Source organism: Anguilla rostrata, chromosome 18 (assembly GCF_018555375.3).
Source record: "Anguilla rostrata isolate EN2019 chromosome 18, ASM1855537v3, whole genome shotgun sequence".
In the NCBI taxonomy this organism is placed as follows: Eukaryota; Metazoa; Chordata; class Actinopteri; order Anguilliformes; family Anguillidae; genus Anguilla; species Anguilla rostrata.
In genome coordinates this window covers 17,518,282-17,537,026 of record NC_057950.1, presented here as the reverse complement: position 1 = coordinate 17,537,026, position 18,745 = coordinate 17,518,282, and the positions used below count along the sequence as shown (strand labels likewise).

Sequence of the window (18,745 nt, the reverse complement as noted above, 5' to 3'; positions counted from 1 at the left end):
CACCTTGTGGACAAATTAAGAACCCTTCTGAAATTATATTGCTTAGCATTTGTAAACTGGGGACACTGTGCAGGTGTCAGAGTGCTTGACAGAGACCATTTCAGAAAAAAGTGGCGCGAATTCATAACACATACAACATGGTATGGAGAGAAGAGAAATTTAAAATAGTCACCAAAATGGCCAGTGATAAAAAGCAATTCTCTATTAAATACATTTGAGCTACGATGGTTATATTACATCAGAAACGTCCTTGCATGATACATTAAAAAGATGCGCTCTCAAAAAGAACAGCAACACTCATTTCACCTTTGATTCAAACACAAACAATTCACAGTATCTCCCGTCGTCAACACCAGTAACAGAAAACAGCTGCAGGCTTCCACAGAACAATGCCATTAGACAGGGACAGGCTGGCAAGCCGAGCGAGCCAGATCCGCTCTCATGGTCTGACCGCAGTTTGATATGACATAGTGTAACGCAGTACAGGAATAGCAGCATACGGAGAGGGTACAGGCTGTGCAGCTTCACGGCGATTCCTCTCCAGTGAAAGCAGTGAATCGATAAGCTTTCTTGTGTTCGTGCTCCTGTTCTGCTGCAGCTTCCTGCTGTAACAGTTTCACCTGTAGGGGGTTGAGATAAAAAAAAAAACCACTGAAGAAGAACCGGTATGTACCTGTGAACCTGCGAATATGGATTTCAAACAGAAAATCAAAATATTTAACTGTATTAAAATATATTCCCCACAGTGAAATTCAACATCATTATATTCGCATATTTAATATTGGCATACTGTGAATATTTCACAAAATGCAAAAAATGTGTGAAAAAATTAAAATGTTTCATTTTTAAACATTTTTGACACATTAACATATATTTTTTAAAAACACACATTAATACAATGTTTCTTACTTTAGACAGAATAGATTCACATTACTAGAATTTATCACCTAGAAAGCGATTGGCTAGCTTTGCAGTTTGGCCTTTATTATAAAATCGAAAATGTGAAGAATGACGCCTTATCTCTCATCAAACACATACATGAATGTTATCTCGAGCAGACAGACACCAAACACAGCCAAACCATGAACAAGGCTGACAGACAGGCATGCAGGCGGGGTTCCATTCTCCTTTAAATATTTCAGTCAGTTTGGCTTTTTTTCGGTTGGGAAACAAACTCATGCATGCATAGTTTTGATAAAGAGCCATCTCATCACGTTTTTCCTTCGGGCCTCTTATCTGAGGTGACTACAGCCCACCTCCCCTCCCCCCACACTTTGGCGACAAGTGTCACATTAATTACCACATAGAGCTCCCCCCCCCCCCCCTTTATCATACAGACTGGATGCCACACAATGCATGGGGGACAACAATCAATCGTTTACTGACTTTGTCATTTAGTGCTGAAAATAACTGCTTTACAACACAGATCTGAAACCCTCACACGTGACCCCACATGGGACTGCTCTGGGACCTCACCCCCATCTCCTCCTGCGCGGAGCCCCCTGATCTCCTGTGCCTCTCCTGCATCATCTGGACGCGTGTTCGAATCCTTTGCTCCAGATCCCTGTCCCGGGTCACTCTTGGATCACACAGACAATGGACTGGATGAGAGTGTTGCCCAACCCTGGCCCTGGAGAGCCTCAGGACATGCTGGCTTTTGTTGTTACTCAGCTCTTAATGGGCCACTTAAAGCAGGTGATTACAGTTCTCCCACTCCACCTGACTTTCCTGGGTCTAATACAATGCTGATGTTAAGGTGAAAACAAAACCAGCAGATCCTGTGGCCCCTCAGGGCCACAATTGGTGACCCCTGGTTAATGCAGTACCACACTTCGCAGTTTTACTTTGTACGGTACGCAGCTCTCTACAAGTAGCTTACAGAAAATGCTGCACCTTAAAAGTTATTCCACTAGATGTCCCCAAAGATCTTTGAGTACACATTCCATTAATACCTTCATTGGAAGCCTGCACAGTGACTGTGTTCACGATCTAATTTATCTATCTAATCTAATACGATCTAATATTCTACTAATAAACTGAATGAATGCTCTTTCAGTCCCTCATATGAACAGCTCCAATGGAATACAGTGAGCTCCTTAATGTTTGGGAAAAAGACATTTTTTCTTGATTTGACTCTGTACTCCACAATTTTTTTATTGTAATCAGACAATTCACATGTGGCTAAAGAGCAGATTCTCAGCTTTTATCAGGTAGTATTATTCATTTTGGTTTCAGCATGTAGAAATTACAGCACTTTTCATTAATGACCACACATTGCTATTGACATCACTCTGATTCAAGTGAATCTTTGTCTAATCTGTCCACAAGACCTTTTTCCAGAAATCTGCAGCCTCTTTTAGGTACTTCTTAGCAAACTGTATCTTAGCATCCTATTTTTGTGGTTTGCATCTTGCCGTGTAGCCTCTGTCGTTCTGTTCGTGAAGCCTTCTGCAAACAGTAGTCATTCACACATCCACGCATGTCTCTTGAAGAGCGTTTCTGATCTGTGGGACAGGCGTTTGCGGGGTTTTTAGTTTATTATGGTGAGAATTCTTCGGTCATCAACTATAGATGTGTTCCTTGGCCTACCGGGCACTCGTGATTACTGAGCTCACAGTGCTCTCTTTCTTCTTAACAATGTTCCAAAGAGTTTATTTTGGTCTGTGTTTCTGATTGTTTTTTCTTCTTCTTATTTTCAGTCTCATAATGGCTTCCTTGACACAACTCTGGTCCTCATGTTCACAAATGCCAATAACAGACTCAAGGCAGCCAAAAACCTAGAATCAAAACTAGATACTGAAACCATTTGTCCCAAAAATCATGGTGCCCTCAAATGGGGGCGGGGGGGTCTATGTGTACAAATTGATGTCATTTCTACATGTCCAAAATGTTTAAACAATACCCTTTAATAAAAGCTGAAAAGCTGTACTTTAATTGCCTGATTACTAATCTAAAATTTTGGAGTAGAGCCAAATCAAGAAAAAAATAGTCTTTGTCCCAAAAATTATGGAGCTCGTTGTACCTTTTAATAGGTAGATAAACAATTCAACAGGAGAGAATTAGCTAATAAAGTGCTGTTTCCACACTGCATTGGTAAATTCCAACGGCGCAACTGTTTCAATAGTGGGGTAATGGTTTCTAGTGTTAAAAATGGCAACTAAGTGCAAAGCATACAAAGAGAAATGTTGTTCATCTTTGATGATGCAGACAGGAAAGTCAGAAATGATTATATTCAGATTATATGCTTAGATATATAAACATTAACTCCCAACAGGCCACCTGATTTGCTATCATACAAACAGTTGCTTTGTTCATTCGGTATGAATCCATTACGGATTACCAAATATTGAGCATGTAAACATTCACTGACACCAGTTAAATATATATTACATTCAAGAACTGTTTGTTCACTGAAGACAGCATCAGACTGAAATACCAAGTGTAAAATTGCTTGTGGAAAGGGAATGCTAATGCAGACTTTCAAAATTACTTTGCCGTGATGTGCACAAGAAACAATCATATTCCTGCAATTCGAAGGAATGTGTTGATAGCTAGGACTATACCTCATTTCCTCCTGTTCCTTTAGAGATCCCAGTGATTTCATTCTGGGCTCATGCTGTAGTACATTGTGGGTAAGGTGCTCTGCATTATCCTCCATTTCACATGGAGGCTCAGTTGCATAGGGAGCCTTCTTCAGTACCTGCAAAGGCCAAAATGACACATTTCTATTCAAGACAGACTGGGATGCTGAGCTCCTGAGTGGCTGTGGATGCTAATGAGTGTTTCTTTATGCTGAAGTGTGTGTGGATGCTCCTGTGCTTTCTCGGCTGTTTATGCGTTTTGTTGGGCCCGAGTGCATAACTGCGGGTGGTGATGTATGCATATGTATGGCGCTCTGGGTGCTGGTGGGGAGAAAAAGAGAAAAATGGGAGAAAAAGAAGAGTGCACCTCCTCTGCTTTTCTCCTCCTGCTCTCCAGGACTGCCCTCTCCTGCCTGATCCAGGCCTCTGACCTCCACTCGCGCAGGAGCAGTTGGTCTCTAGGAGACGGGATGAGATCATGGGAAAAGGAGGTCAAGGACCAAGGGCGTGAGAAGAACACGTGGATGCCCTGGCACTGACCCTTGGGCGACATGCATGTCCAATTAGCAGCAGAATAAAAAGCACCAGAAGCATCAGGGCAGCAGCGTGGCATAATGGCTAGGGAACCGGGTATGCACGTCTGAGGTTGCAGGGTCGAATCCCAAGAGGGGCACTACCATTGTACCCCTGACCATAGTACTTAACCTGAATCCACTCGGTGTTTATCCACTTATATAAACGGGCTGTGTGTGCAAAGAATGTAAGCCGTGCAAATTGCTCTGGATTAGTGCGTCTGCTAAATGCCTAAAACATAATGTAATCACAGCCTCGTCAAATCAAACAAAAATTATAACAATTACTATTAAAATATTATCTAATCTATATAATGCTTTTACTATTTTGTGAACTGTAATACAAGGTCACGCAGAATGACAACTTCACAGTAGCATACTTCCTTCGCTGTTCGAGTATTTCTTGCTTTTCTTTCATCTTCCGCATGGCGGCTCGCTTCCCTTCCTCGGATCTCTTCCAGTGTCGAGCATTGCACAGCAGCAGGTCGGGAAAGGTGCCCTTTGCCAGATCCATTTTCCTGTAGGACAATAAAGCAGGATAAAGAGGTGCTTTATGTTCTCCATAAAACACAGTCCCCTACAGAACTCAACCGATGCTTGCATTTCAGTAATAACCCTGTCAAAGATAAAACAAACATTAGTTATACCCTTAGCATGACATGTACAAAAGTAAAATTCCGAATTCTTATGTGACCATCTTGGTGATAGTGTGGAATGTCTTTTGAGATAAAAACAGATGCAATGTCTTCTATTAATTTATTTTCAGGCAACAAAAATCTATGGTTCATACCAGAAAATGAAGTGTGAAATAGAATTTGCAAAGTAGCCTACTCCACACTCCCTGGTGTCGTCTATTATGCAAGCTGTCCCACAGCAGAAAAAAACCTACTTACATTATAGCTGGAACATTGTAGCTTGGAGTGCTAAAAAATAGAGGCTATAAAACATTTGATATACCACAGCCTTACTGCAAAATAAAGTTACTCAACAAGTTCAACAGTGTTATGCTCTAGCTAGGCAGTTAGCAATATATCCTGATCTGTAGTTAAGACCTGTCCCATCGCAAAGTCCCTCAGATTCACACCCTTTCCTTTTACTGAGTGAGTGTCACAAAACATAAGCTGTCAATTTACTGATACTATGTTGGAACCAATCAGCTCATCACAGCTAAACAGAACGATCGGTCCACATCAGCTAGCATATGATAGCTCCTCTCACTTTAGGGTTTATGAAGCCTCGGGATCTCATCTTTGTTGTTTACCTTCTTGTGTTGAGCAGGGCGTGGCCTCTCAGACCTCCCTCGCTCTGTACCGCCCTGGGGCGTGCAGGGCCGCCCTGCCCAGACTCCGCCCTCTCTATCTGCATCATCCTCAGCTTCAGCTGCTCGAACCTCTGCTGCTCGGCTGAGTCGGCTGCTTCCTCTGAGCAGTCGAGGGAACTCAGCTGCAGATTCTCAATGGGGGGCACCTTTGCCAGTGCTGCAGAGCAAAGAACAGACGCACCACTGCAAACCGCAATCACTTCAGCCAGCAATGCCCAGATCAAATACAAGTGCAATCAGAAAACAGTGACCGGAATATAATGTCTCTGTATGGTCTCGTGATGCTGAATTCCCAAACACTTGCAATCCAGTGCTCTGGATTATTTCTGGATATTTTCTCTTAATAAATATAATTCATGATTATTATTATTATTATTATTAGAGGTAGTAGTAGTATTTATTTTTCTTCTTATGTGGAGCATATGTCTGGGGCAGGACAAATGTTTAATATTGTGAATAAAACTGCACCCTTTCTGCCCCTGTTCTATTCATCAAAAAAGCCCCTTCCTATTGATGCACTTTGTTATTCTGAAATGTGTCAGGTACATTTGGCTGGCAGAAGGCTGACAGGGCTTGAGCAGACACAACAGCGGGAGTGGAGGAATGGAAGAGGAGGCAGTTATTGATCACTTTATCTGTCCAAAAATATTCCGGATGAGAACTGCACAAAACCTTATACGCAGTGTGCAGAGGAAGAGGAATAGCACCACTGAACCTTCTTCACTTTTCAATTTGTCCAACATAACTGATGGAAGTGTGAATACGCGTGTGCGTGCACGTGTGTATGCGCACATAAGTGCTTATGTGCATGTGCTTGTGTGTGTGGGTGTGTGTGTATGCGAGCCATTAAGTGCAGGGTGTATATACAGATACATACACATAGTCAGATCATGCATGAGGGGGTCCTCATTTGCTGCTCGTTTCAGTTCCATACCTGGGACAGCATTCCTCCTGCTTACCGGTCGCTCGGCCAGTGCTCTCCGCAAAAACTGGAGGATGCACTGCACCCCCTTACACAGGACGTCCTGTGGTGGGAACTTGATGGGACAGTGCCTCAGACTCAATGCTCTTAGAGTGACCAGATTCCCTGAAAACCAATAACACCAGGAATTTTACAACCAAGGCCCAGCAAAACAGTAAAAAACAATTCACTTAAAACATAAAGCACTAGAGAGATGTCACTGTGCCTCTAAAACATGTGGTGTAACCAAGAACTGGAGACATGTTATTGATTAATTGAACTACACATGGCAACCCAGCCAATGCACATTTTTTCATAGAGCACATCACCCCTCAGAGATAAAGTGGAATGCACTACATCCACATGACCCCAGATTGAGAAAAGAAAATGGTTGAACTAACCCAGTTCTAATGGAAGTTCACCTATGGGATTTCCTTCCAGGAGGAGTGTTTTCAGAACCCTAAAAAATTCAATAGGATCCAGTAATGCAAAATGATGACAGAATATAGACAGGTGCATAAGAAATAATACAATACCAGTCGTCTTTTCCTCTGCTTAGGGGTTATTTAAGTAAAGATCTTCACACAAAAAAAGAACCTGTGCATACCTGTGCTGCCCTATTTCAAGGGGGAGTTGGGTGATCTGATTGTTCCTTAGGTCCAGCCACACCAGATTTGGCAAGCTACTAAATAATGTTCCAGGAAGGATGGAGATTTCATTTCCTTCAAGGTATAAATGCTTGAAAAAAGAGGAAAGAAGATGGACACAAAATACAATTTACCTAGATTACTACTGTAGCATAAACAACACTAAACTATTTACAAGAACAAGAATGTAATTTACACTTAAACAAAATGCAGCGATGACAGTGTTAATACAAACACGTGTTATTAACAACAACAAAATCAACAACAATTATATTTACTTTAATCGCAGAAATCTTCAAAATACTGTACTCGATGTGCTTCAGCTTTCTCCTGCTCAAACACAGCGTCTCAGCAGTGACCTCCTGGGTGATCTGCATTTCCTCCGCCTTCACGGGTGGTGAGCACACGGAGAGGGACGGCGTCTGGTCACCGCTTGTTGGGGAAAGTAAGCGCAGTGCGCTTGTTTTGTGCTCCAGATATGCCATTGAGGTGTTTTCTTTGTTCTTAGTTTTTCGTCAGGACGGAATTCGATTCTTATTTATTTCCCAGCACACCCTCTGTCATTAGCATGTAGCCCCGAAGATAGAAAAGTCGGAAGAACTAGCCTACAGACGAGCAACAGCGTTAGCCGGCTATACATTTCGTAAAACATTTGGCTAGCAATAAAAAACATTTAACGAATGAACAAATACATAGCTTTTAAACTACCCACAGTACGCGCAGTAGCATTAGGTAATCTAGCTACTATCACAGCAAACAGCTGACACTATGCAGCACAGTTAACTTTAGCTTTTCAGCAACAGCTGCTTCACCTGATGTAGAGTAGGTTTGTTGCATGGGACATACTTTACAGTATCTGGATGTAAACATGTGGTCTAACTCAATGCAGACTCCGAGTAACAATAACTAGCAAACAACTAACGTTACTGAATATTGGGATGGACATTGTAGCTAGTACAGCTAGTAGCTAACAGACTGGGTAGCTAACTTAGCCAATGTGCCTGGACATCAAATTATCTAATGCTGTTGTTAAACTTAGTGTTACAATGGTCTTAGGTTTAGGATTGAATATGCTTGCTATTGCACTTGCCTGGTACTTACACTGTTCCTTTTTGTATCCGAATTTAGCAATATTGGAGGTGTCAGTGACCAAGTTCTGAAAACAGTTAGCTACATTTCATGTTAATTTGCCAGGTGGACAATTTATCTAATGACTTCGTGTACAGTAGCATGTAGCCATGCACTGTTTCCATGGCAATAACTACGGCGGCTGGGATGATCCAAGAGTACTAGTCACTTCTATGGCCGACCAAAAGCTGTCGTTTTGCTGACCGTAGCAAACGCGTTTCACCACGTTTATATTTGTGACATGAATTTGCACGGCTCGTATAACAATACTTATGTTGAATCAAACATTTTAATACAAGGCTGAAGTAGCTAATAGTCTATCGTGCTCAGTCTAATAATGAAGAATTGAAACGCCTTTGTAAAAATGGTTTCCTGGCGGTGTATACAAGCGACTATTATTTAGCTTATACATATATAATGAAGTTATTACTCCTGTAACTTGTTTTGGTCCTTCAATTTCCCTATATATTCGTTTTTTATAAACGCATAGCATATTTTTTAAATTGCGATTGTTTATCTTTGTGAAATATTTTTTTCTGCAAGAGAATGACTCAAGTAGTCTTTGAAATTTTCATAAATACATACATTTATTCGGGCTTCATTTCTACTTATTTGTTAGTTCATTCATATGCTTTCACCGGGGTAGTTAAAGTGTTAACACTTTCCCCCACTCCACGGTCTGGCGCCACCTATCAGCTGATGAGATTGGAGCTGACTGCAGTTCGGTAATACTGTAGTTGCAGACGATAAACCTCCACTGATTCCCACAAGCAGCATCACTACAGCGCGAGCCCACGGGCTTCGTCAGATCTAAGTAGCATTACTGCGCGAGAAAGACATCGGACATCAATGCGCTCGTGAATGTGAGCTGAAAAGCAAGGCAGAAGGAAAAAATAGTTTTTCGTCTAGCCTACACCAGCGCACTCTTTTTGAAAATTATATATAAATAGCCTTCGAATTTATTACAGTATTTGCAGAATCATTCGTGTTTGCTTTGATGTTTCCAGCACAGTAGATCAGCCTAACCAGCACACATGCAACAAAAGTGCTATTCAGAGATGCCGTTTAAAGAGTGATGTTACATTTAAACGTGTACTGCACAGCACTGTTAGTTCTTTACAAAGTGAGGAATGCTATCTGAGCTCCTGCATCAATGTTTCACTGGGGCAAGTGGAAGAAGAGAATGGGAGCGAACAGTTCTTCAAAGAGACCGGTCTTCGACGAAAAGGAAGATGGTAAGTATAGGATGCGAAGGAAAGCACTGTATTATTATTGACAACTGATTTCGATCGGTTTCAGTTTAAAACCTGCCCCCCTAGAATAAATAATGCCAACAACACACGCGAACTTGGCTGAGTAATCTCTTTGCTGAATGGCACTTGTTTCGCGTTCGAGGGCGCTCCCTCGAATATTGTGCTCTCAAAACGATGCAACCGACTAACTAGCTGACACTTAATTCGTAGCGACGATCTGTACATTTGTACATTGTTTTTAATTTTCTAGATTTGTTTGACTGTATGTGCACTGTCTGGAATCCTCTTAGGCCATATTTAGGAGTTCATTGAAATCATGAATGGCCCTTGCTGTCCGTGGATTCATATTAGGAAGCCTGCAGTAACAATTATAAATAAACACATCAAAAGAAAGCAAAAAATTCATTATAAAACTTACAAATAAATGATATACTAATATAATTCTACCTCGAATCACATGGAATTACAGACATTGGCCAATGTATTTTATGAGTTCACATGTCTAATTAGTTACACAGTGCCATTTTGTATTGTAACTTGTAACCACTCAACATCAAATGCTGCTGGAACATCCCTCGATTCAAACTACGAATTGCACGTCAGTATAATTTTCGTTTTTAGTGTTGCATCAAGAAAGAAAAGATGTTGTGACTGCTCAATATGATATCTTCAAAACATTATGTTTACATAGAATAAGTAAAATGTAAGAAAGGCATTGCATGATCAAATAAGAAGTCTAATGTGCGCTTTTCAATGGAAATGTTATTCTTATGGACATTAGGGAGAAAATACCTTTTGTTTTTGCTTACTATATATGTTAAGGCAGTATATATGGGGAATTGTACTGGTGCCTAAATAAATAAAATTATGGATTTTTTCAACAAAAAGCACATTTGTGAGGTATATTCACAAATATAAGAATTAAAATGGATTACTAAGAAGTGTCAGGGTGAGTCTAATTTGCATTTTTCTGCAAGGATATGAAATTGAGCCTGTTCTGGAGCTTGACCAAAATTCTCTGTGAATTGTGAATGTTCTCAAATGTCCTTTCATCCAATATTACCAGCGACTTATCTCACAGTTCTGACAACTCTACTTTACAGATCTTGAGGAAAATATGAAGAAGAAAAAAAACATCTCAAAAGCTCTAAAATTTAGGTCAGCCCACTAATAATATCATGCTATTGGGAAAGTAACTGGTCCATTTAGAAATATTCTCCACTTTATATCCCCAGTCTTATGTGCCTGCACAATACTTGCCTTCAGCAACTTTTAAACAAGTTTTTTTTATATTTCTAATTGTGTGCTTTGTGTAAAGGGAAATGAACGTTGAATTATATTTATAAATTGTGGCATCATGTCCCCTGCTGATGTGAGTGGTAAAAGATCATTGGCTCTCTTATGTCAGCAGATGTGTAGTTGAATGGCTGAATGACTTCTGTCTTGTACTGGCCCACTCTCTGCTCTGGAGTACTTTAAACTGAAGTGATTGCATCTGGATCTTGCTTGGCTGTGCATATTTCCAGCTGGGAGCTGTTGACAATGTTGAATTTTTAATTTCACTGAGGCTTTCTTTATACACCTTTCTTTATGGACCCCAGACCAATTACAGCAACGTCAAAGCTGAAAAATATTTGTGCAATTGCTCATTCTACAGGCAATGGCCTGACTTCTGTCTGTCTCTGTCAGTAAAGTTAACAAAGTGCAAAGACCTTTCTTTGTTGTTAGTGTTTTTATTCATGGAAGTCATGTGTGAATGGAACAACCCTGTTGCCTCATTCTGCAAAAACATTCCCACTTTTTTCACTGGTCTCTTTTGGCCAGTGCCAGAGCTGGTTCTAGGCATAGGAGACATCGGTGTTAATCTAGCCCTCTGCCCCTCCACCTGCAATCGCAAACTCCTCTGCAACCTCCCCCCTCCCCTCCCCCCTCCAAAGAAAATTTTGCCTGGGGCTCCAATAGTTTGGGGCTGGCCCTGTTCAGTACCTTATGATGAAGTGAAGCTTAGATAGCCTCAGGCTGTATTTTTCTGAATAGCTGACCAGAGCTGGAGCATATCCTTTTTTTAAAAGAGAGTGGACAGTCAGTCCTATATCCAGTCATCCTATGCTTTATTCAGATGGAGGAAAGCAAAGAGGGTTACAGATCAAGAGCACGAGACAAATTCTCATCTTATTTTAGATGAGTGGTTTAAGAGAGACAGGTCCTCCATCCATCCATACCCTTATCCAGGTCAGGGTTGTGGGGGGTGCTGGAGCCTATTCCAGTGTGCATTGACGAGAGGCAGGGATTCAGCCTGGACAGGTCGCCAGTCTATCGCAGGGCACACACACCATTACAGGTCATTTATGCTTTTAACAGTTTGGACATTGAATTTTCAGGGATTTTACTGTGCGCTGGAGCTACGTGCAACCATGAACCACTTAGTGCAACTGGGTCCCTCTGTTTCTGCTTGGATGGAGATTGGATGCCGTCTGCCTGACCTTCAGTTACACTACATCCCCATTTGACAGAAAATTGACAAATTGAATTGAACTTTTAAATTGAGTTAACCAAACAGCAGGAAGCATTATCCCCTGTGGCTTGGAGAACAGCTGGCTCCATGTTGGTGAGCAGTGCTCATCTTATACGGAAGGTTCAGTGCTCTGCGTTAGATATTAAGCGTATTACGTTGAAGTTTTAAAGGAAATGGTTAGATGCAATAAAGGAAGTCGTTAGTCGAGATTGCATCATATTTGCTTTACGAAACAGCCATTATCTGGGGCCACTTACAGTGCTGTGAAAAAGTATTTGCCCCCTTCCTGATTTCCTCTGTTATTGCGTACTTGAATGGTTCCAGATCTTTGGATAAAATGTAACATTAGACAAAGGGAAACTGAGTAAACACAACACACATTAAAAAAAGTATTTCATTTATTTAATGAAAAAAGTTTTCAAACACCCATATCACCCTTGAAAAAAGTAATTGTCCCCTTAGTTACTCAATTAACCAAAATTAAGTGATAATTAGATTCAACTGATTGAACACAGCCAGACTTGATTGCAGCCATCCCTGTTGAATCTAAGCCTCGCTCATATTGAATGTTACCATCAGAGTGAAATAGCCACTACAAGCTTCTACAAGCACACTATGCCATGATCCAAGCAAATTCCAGAAGAGATGAGAAAAAAGTTGTTTAAATATATCCATATGGGTTACAAAGCCATTTATAAGGCTCTGGGACTCCACCGAACCACACTGAGAACCGTTATCTCCAAATGGAGAACACTTGGAACAGTGGTGAATCTTCCCAGGAGTGGCCGGCCTGACAAAATGTATCCAAGGGTGCAGCAACAACTCATCCAGGTAGTCACAAAAGATCCCAGAAGAACATCCAAGAAGTGCAGGCATGTAGCCTCAGCTAAGGTCAGTTTTCATGACTCCACAATAAGAAAAAGAGTAGGCAAAAATGGGATTCATGGGAGAGTAGCAAGGCGGAAACCACTGCTAACCCAGAGAAACATCAATGCTCATCTCACATTTGCATAAAAGCACCTGGATGATCCCTTAGCCTTTTGGGATAATGTTCTTCTCAAAGTCCTGACTTCAACCAAGTAGAGGTGTGGCAGGACCTGAAAAGCACAGTTCATGCTCAAAAACCTACAGGTTTGTCTGAATTAAAGCAATTTTGCAAAGAGAGGGCTAAAATTATTCCACAGTGATGTGAAAGACTAATACCAAATTATAGGCAGCGTTTTGTTGCAGTTATGGCAGCTTTTTCACATGGGTGATATGATGTTTGATAACTTTATTCATTAAATAAATGAAATAATGATTTTAAAAAATGTGTTTTGTATTTACTTTTTCTAAAGATCTGAAACCATTCAGTGTGACACATATGCAGTAATAGAGGACATCAGGAAAGGGGCGAATACTTCTTCACGGCACTATATAGCCTGCCTGTTCTCTGCGTTTGCAGCTGAATATTTGCAGAAGCAATAAAGGTTACTGTTAATAAGCTGTTAACTGTTTTCTCGAGGATACAGCTGTGATACACCAGAGATATGAAAGTGCACCCTCTTGTATTTTCACACCCAAACTTTGTTCCACAGAGGTGGGATACAGATCCCTGTTTTCCTGTTTGCTTTGCAGCTTTCTCAGATTTCTTAAGTGCATTTCTGTCTGGTTTTGAGTTCTAGCCAATTAAAATTTGCTCATATACTTTCTCTCTTTATATTTTTATTTTGTTTTTTTTTTCTGGGGGAAGCACAATGCTGTTTGAATGTATGAAAAGGGTAGCGTTGTGGAACAGTGGGTAGGAGACTCAGTTTTATTGCACTTAAGCGATGTGTTTGAATAGTCGGTGTTGCTGCTGTTGCGTTGTGACTAAGGTGCATTTCCTGAGTCACTTCATTAAGTATCAAGCTGCGTATGTGTGAATGATATAAGCCTGTGTCTGACAATCAAGTAAACAAGCAAATCAACACATAAGTAGGTACATAACAAATAATATATTGTTCAGATTAAAGTCTTTTGATTAATGACACAAAAATGAAAGACTATCAGTTCCAGCAGCATTGGGCTCATATCCAGCCTATTCCGAGCCTTGTAATCTCTTCCCCCCACATACACACACACACAGACACACACACACACACACTTGCTTGGCATCCATCACAGCCCCCCTGCAGTGGTTCCCTTGTAATAGCTCTCGTGCTGCTGTGACTGCGTCCCTAGCTTGCAATAAATGCTTCAAGAACAGTGAAGAATATTATGACTCAGCTCCCATTTGATTCTGAAATTGCGATGTGACAAGAGTTTCCTCCAGACAGCCTTGGGGCTTCATTATTATTCCAAACAAATGCTGTCAAAGTGAACATTGTTCACTTTTTCTATTGAATTGACATCAGTGACCATATACCAATCTATTTTTTTTTAGCTGGAACCAGAAAACCGAATAACGTTTAAAGACCAATCCAGTGATGTTTCTTATGACTTTAAAGTTACAGTTAAGTTACGTCCAAGATGTGCCCATGTATCCTGACATCTGGATGTTTAACGATGGTTTTCTGGCTTAGACTACCTTAGACTACATCCACACTGGGGGCCCTCTGGTCTTGGAATGTCTTTTACTACCTTATCATCATTCAGATGATAACTGATGTTCCCCACGGTCATATCTTACAATGATCTTTTATGCATGTAAAATCAAGTCACCTGCTTGTGTATTGAATGTGAATTAAGCCTCCATTTGCGGCTGTGGACGTCTGGTCTCCAGAGCTCAGGAGTACCATGGCACTGTTCTGGAGTCAGTGAATTGGCCATGCAGCCTGTATGATGGAAAGAAGAGAACTGATTCCAGATCAGTGGACCTGGACTCGTTGGCTCAGGTCTGGCTCTAAACCAACATTTCATTGGATTGTTTTTTATTGGATTGTTTTTTTTGTTGTTGTTTAGTTCTGTGGAAAAAACTAACACCATGGTAACTAATGCTGGCCCATTTAAATGCATAACAACTGAACAGAGTAATGAAACAGCTGTTGAGATCAGTGCCAGAAAAAAGGTTTTTGGTGATATTTTGTTGAGGTGGTGCTATAGCTGAATGATCGAATGGCAAGTCGCCCTGTAATATTTACATGGTCTTCTCAAATAGGTGTGTGTCTGCACCCAGAAATGCACAGAAAATGTGCTTTATTTGCATATTTTTTTCTTTCTGAAGTTGACCAATGATATTCAGGAGATGAGATTAACATAAAAAGTGGTAGAAGTCGCCACGGTAATTTGCTGCAGTAAAACATGTTTTTATCTCAGAATGCCTGAATAGTAGGGTGTTTATGAATCCTAAGAGAAATTAAACTTCTTTCGCTTCTATTAAATTGCACAATTTATTCCAGCTGTGTAATGTACAACCATTAAAATCCTTGAATTCACATTCACATAGCACATTATCACTGCCTGAGCTCTGTTAGCCAGAGCAATTGTAAACTGCATGAGAGGTCCCGCTTTGTTTCAGCATGGCTCCCCTTAGCATGGCTAAGCCTAGCAGGGCTCTGTCAGTGAAAACAGAATAAAGAATGTTTATAAATTCTTACAAAATTACAAAAACGTTGTTCCAGTTTAAATGATTTCTGTTAGCTGGATGACTGGCTTGTATCAGTGACCGTTGTACCAAGCTGTGTTTGGCGCACTTGATGTTGACTAGGAACACAAGGCCTGGTCCAACCAGGCCCTTTCCCCGCATCGCATTAAGTTTTTTCCCATTGGTCCACTCTGAACTCTGAATGCCTTTTCAAGTGAGTAATTGTTCTAATTGTGCTCGAATGAGATTTCTGTTTGCCGAGAAATGTTACCCATTGGCTTTTAAAAGAGCATATGGTCTGCATTAGGCAGTAATATTAGAGGAGTGCTTGGCAGGAACACCTCTGTCATAATCCGGTTGTCAGGTTGATGTCCCAGAGAGCTGCCAAAAGGCAAATTTAGCAGATAGTTTGATTAATGCTGTGATGAGACCCTCGATAGATCAGCGCTCGATCATGCTGCCTGGTGTGGAGTTGCGGTATGTGATCGGTTTTGGGTGTGGGTTGTGTTCTGTGGGTGCTTCTCGGTTTCCTGAAACCAGCCAGTGCACCGTGTGGGAATGAGAAGCTACGAACCAAGCACCCTCTAATCCAAGAACACTATGACCCCGGAAAAACTCACTCTAATCTAAGATTCTGAGCTCCAAATGATTAAAATTAGTTAACAGCTTTTGCAAGTGTCACATTAAGACACATGCCATTTTAAGACAACAGATTAGTTTAATTATAGGTGAAAGTGTCCTTTCATATAGGGTACTCTTTTAGAGTTGATTTTGGATTGAGATTTTGCTGCGTAGCACTGGAAAGAGTCATGTGATGTTCTCCCTTCTGTGTGGTTTCTATTTTTGCCCTGTGGCTTGGGGATCTGCTCAGTAGCCCTGCAGATGAGTCCATGGACTCAGCCCAAAATCACGTGTGCTGTGTGTTTCCAGTTGGGAAGCAGCTGGGCTGCATAGTAACTGCAGAGTGACTGTGCAGCTCAGCTGGGGGGCTGCAGAGTGACTGTGCAGCTCAGCTGGGGGGGCTGCAGAATGAAATTCATTAGTTGTTTTGTTCAGAAAACTAAAATTTCACATTTAGAAAACTTCAAACTTTAAATTGACTTTTTAAGGTTTTTTTAACAATGAAATGTAATTTTTCTGAACTAATGAATGTTAGTTGGCACAATTTGAACTCAAAATTTTAAAATCTAAGTTGAGCTGAAAACTGAAGAAATTTGTGAAGCAGGTTTTGTTGAAATATTGAGTATTCTAAACTTAAAAAAATTTTTTTTTACAGTGTATGTGTGTGTGATTGCATATGTGTATACATGGTTGTCTGTGTTTGTGTGTGTGTATATGTATTCGGGAATATATGGAAATTGTCTCACTGTTTCTCAGACAATGTCACTGTCACATATTTTTGGGAAGTTGCTGCTATCTATCCCTCTTTCAACATAATTGGAGGTTTATCCAGTTGTGAGAACTTTGTGATTTGAGTATCACATTTCTCAAAATAATTTCTGTGATACTTCTAAATCTTTCACATCAAAGGAGAAAGTTCATCTCTCACCTGTTATACAGTGACCAAATTATATCCTCCTTGGATCTGTCTCTGTATCTCTGAATTTATGTTGACAGGTCTGTGTCCCCCTTCCTGTCTCTCTTTCTGTGTGACCCTTATATCTCCTTTCTGCACAGGGAGGTTTCTAAAGCACCAGGCTCGTAGGAAACGGTGATTCCAAAAAAACTGTGATTCAGGGAATGTGTGACACGCATCACTTAGGTCATAAAGTAGGCGAGATGTGACTCAGGGGAGAGGAAATGTGACTCATGCTTTCTTTGAGATGGAGCGGCAGCCTATCAGAGCTTATAATGCGCAGGCCTCGCTCTGTGCAGCCTGTGAGCATGGGCTCATGTACAGTATATTTCAGAGGGATTAGCTGCAGATTGCACACGTTTGTGCCACTGAGAAGGGGGGCAGCGGTTTGGGTGTCTGTTTGGCTCTTCCAATCAGTCAAAAACACTTTGGATTAACACCACTGCGCTCAGGAAATATCCAGTCTGTGCCTGTTATACTGTAGGTGTGTGTGTGTGTGTGTGTGTGTGTGTGTGTGTGTCTGCGTGCGTGTGTGTGTGTGTGCTCGCGTGTGTGTACATGCATATGTGTGTGTGCGCGTGCGCATGTGTGTGTTTGCGTGTGTGTGTGTACACGTGTGTGTGTGCATGTTTCTGTATGTTTGTATGTGTTAGGTGGTGACTTTGCATGACAGCGAATGCGGTCGATCTGGCTTTACTGCCACCATCAACTTGATGCGTTGTCTCCCTGTATTTAGTAACATTTAGAGTATTCAGTTCTGTAAATTATTCAGGAGACCACCACAATACATTAAATTAAACACCTGGCAAAAATGTAAAATTTATACAATTCAAATAATTATTGAAGGGCTATGCACTGTAAGTGGCAGTATTTAAAAAAAACTTTTTAACTTTTTAACTTAGTGAATCTACACAAATGCCACCTTAATGTATTTAAATAGCTTTTATACATTCACTCAAAGAATGCTTGCACAAACCTTTTTGTCATTGGCTTTTTGTACTTGTACCTTGTAACAACATAAAAGGTTTTTCAGAATTTCATTTCTCAGTTCAAACTGCACATATAGGCAAAAACAGTACAGGTTAAGTTTGGCCAAATTGAATCAATAAATGCATGGACCATTTCTAATTGTTTTGCGGGTGTTTTCTTTAGTTGCGTGATTTCTCCCATAGATGGCTTATGCAGCTTGAAAAAACACGTAAGACATTTCAATGCAGGAAAAACACTGTTTGTATGAATTTGGTGTGTTTATATGAGAGCATATGTGTCGGGAGTGAGATTGTGTGTGTGTGTGTGTGTGTGTGCAGAGCGACACAGGAGACAGAGTGAATGTCAGCGCAGTGGGGTGGAACTGTACCTCTTGCCACAACCTTTCACACACCTGCAGAGTCTGGAGTAAATCCAGGTCTCTCTGCCCCTGAGAAAAACAAATGCACAGCATTATGCTAATGTGGAAGAGGCGCTAATGAGAACTGCTGAAAACATGGCAAACTCGCACGTAGCGATCATGTGAGATACCGTCAGCTGTGTTACAGCAGTCCCACACCATATTCCTGATTAATGCCTTACATTTCCACAGCAACTTTCATTCAGTTATACCTCATTGCTTTATATAACATGCAATCCCTCCCCGCTGTGCCATCTTTG

General features: G+C 40.9%; 2 protein-coding genes across 4 annotated transcripts in view; one reads left to right on the top strand and one right to left on the bottom strand.

The window, feature by feature from the left end:
• Window positions 1-141: 141 nt before the first annotated feature.
• LOC135245310 (leucine-rich repeat-containing protein 27-like) lies at window positions 142-8,376 on the bottom strand. 3 transcript variants are annotated; one of them, XM_064318298.1, is made up of 11 exons: window positions 8,184-8,376; window positions 7,361-7,687; window positions 7,043-7,173; window positions 6,837-6,895; window positions 6,409-6,561; window positions 5,415-5,631; window positions 4,534-4,671; window positions 3,949-4,039; window positions 3,564-3,700; window positions 1,477-1,579; window positions 142-620 (listed from the first exon to the last, which is right to left on the bottom strand). In XM_064318298.1, exons 2-11 carry the CDS (start codon window positions 7,565-7,567, stop codon window positions 525-527), a joined length of 1,332 nt encoding a protein of 443 aa, XP_064174368.1. In that variant the 5' UTR covers window positions 7,568-7,687; window positions 8,184-8,376; the 3' UTR covers window positions 142-524. The 3 variants fall into 3 exon arrangements, with proteins under 3 accessions (XP_064174368.1, XP_064174370.1, XP_064174369.1); XM_064318300.1 differs by having other exon boundaries at window positions 7,361-7,514; XM_064318299.1 differs by lacking the exon at window positions 8,184-8,376 and having other exon boundaries at window positions 7,361-8,174.
• Window positions 8,377-8,793: 417 nt separating this feature from the next.
• Window positions 8,794-18,745, top strand: part of LOC135245309 (serine/threonine-protein kinase 32C-like) — a 68,918-nt gene continuing 58,966 nt past the window's right edge. Inside the window, exon 1 of the mRNA XM_064318297.1 lies at window positions 8,794-9,445. Within this exon, the coding sequence (XP_064174367.1) occupies window positions 9,364-9,445 (82 nt within the window). The 5' untranslated portion in view covers window positions 8,794-9,363. The remainder of the gene's footprint in view (window positions 9,446-18,745) is intronic.

Excerpts from the sequence above, each read along its gene's own strand:
- LOC135245310 (XM_064318298.1), bottom strand. The coding sequence starts at position 7,567 with ATGGCATATCTGGAGCACAAAACAAGCGCACTGCGCTTACTTTCCCCA. Across the intron at positions 3,701-3,948 it reads GGAGGAGAAAAGCAGAGGAG|GTACTGAAGAAGGCTCCCTA; the intron begins GTGCACTCTTCT and ends TGGCCTTTGCAG. Across the intron at positions 1,580-3,563 it reads AAGGAACAGGAGGAAATGAG|AGTGACCCGGGACAGGGATC; the intron begins GTATAGTCCTAG and ends GTGTGATCCAAG.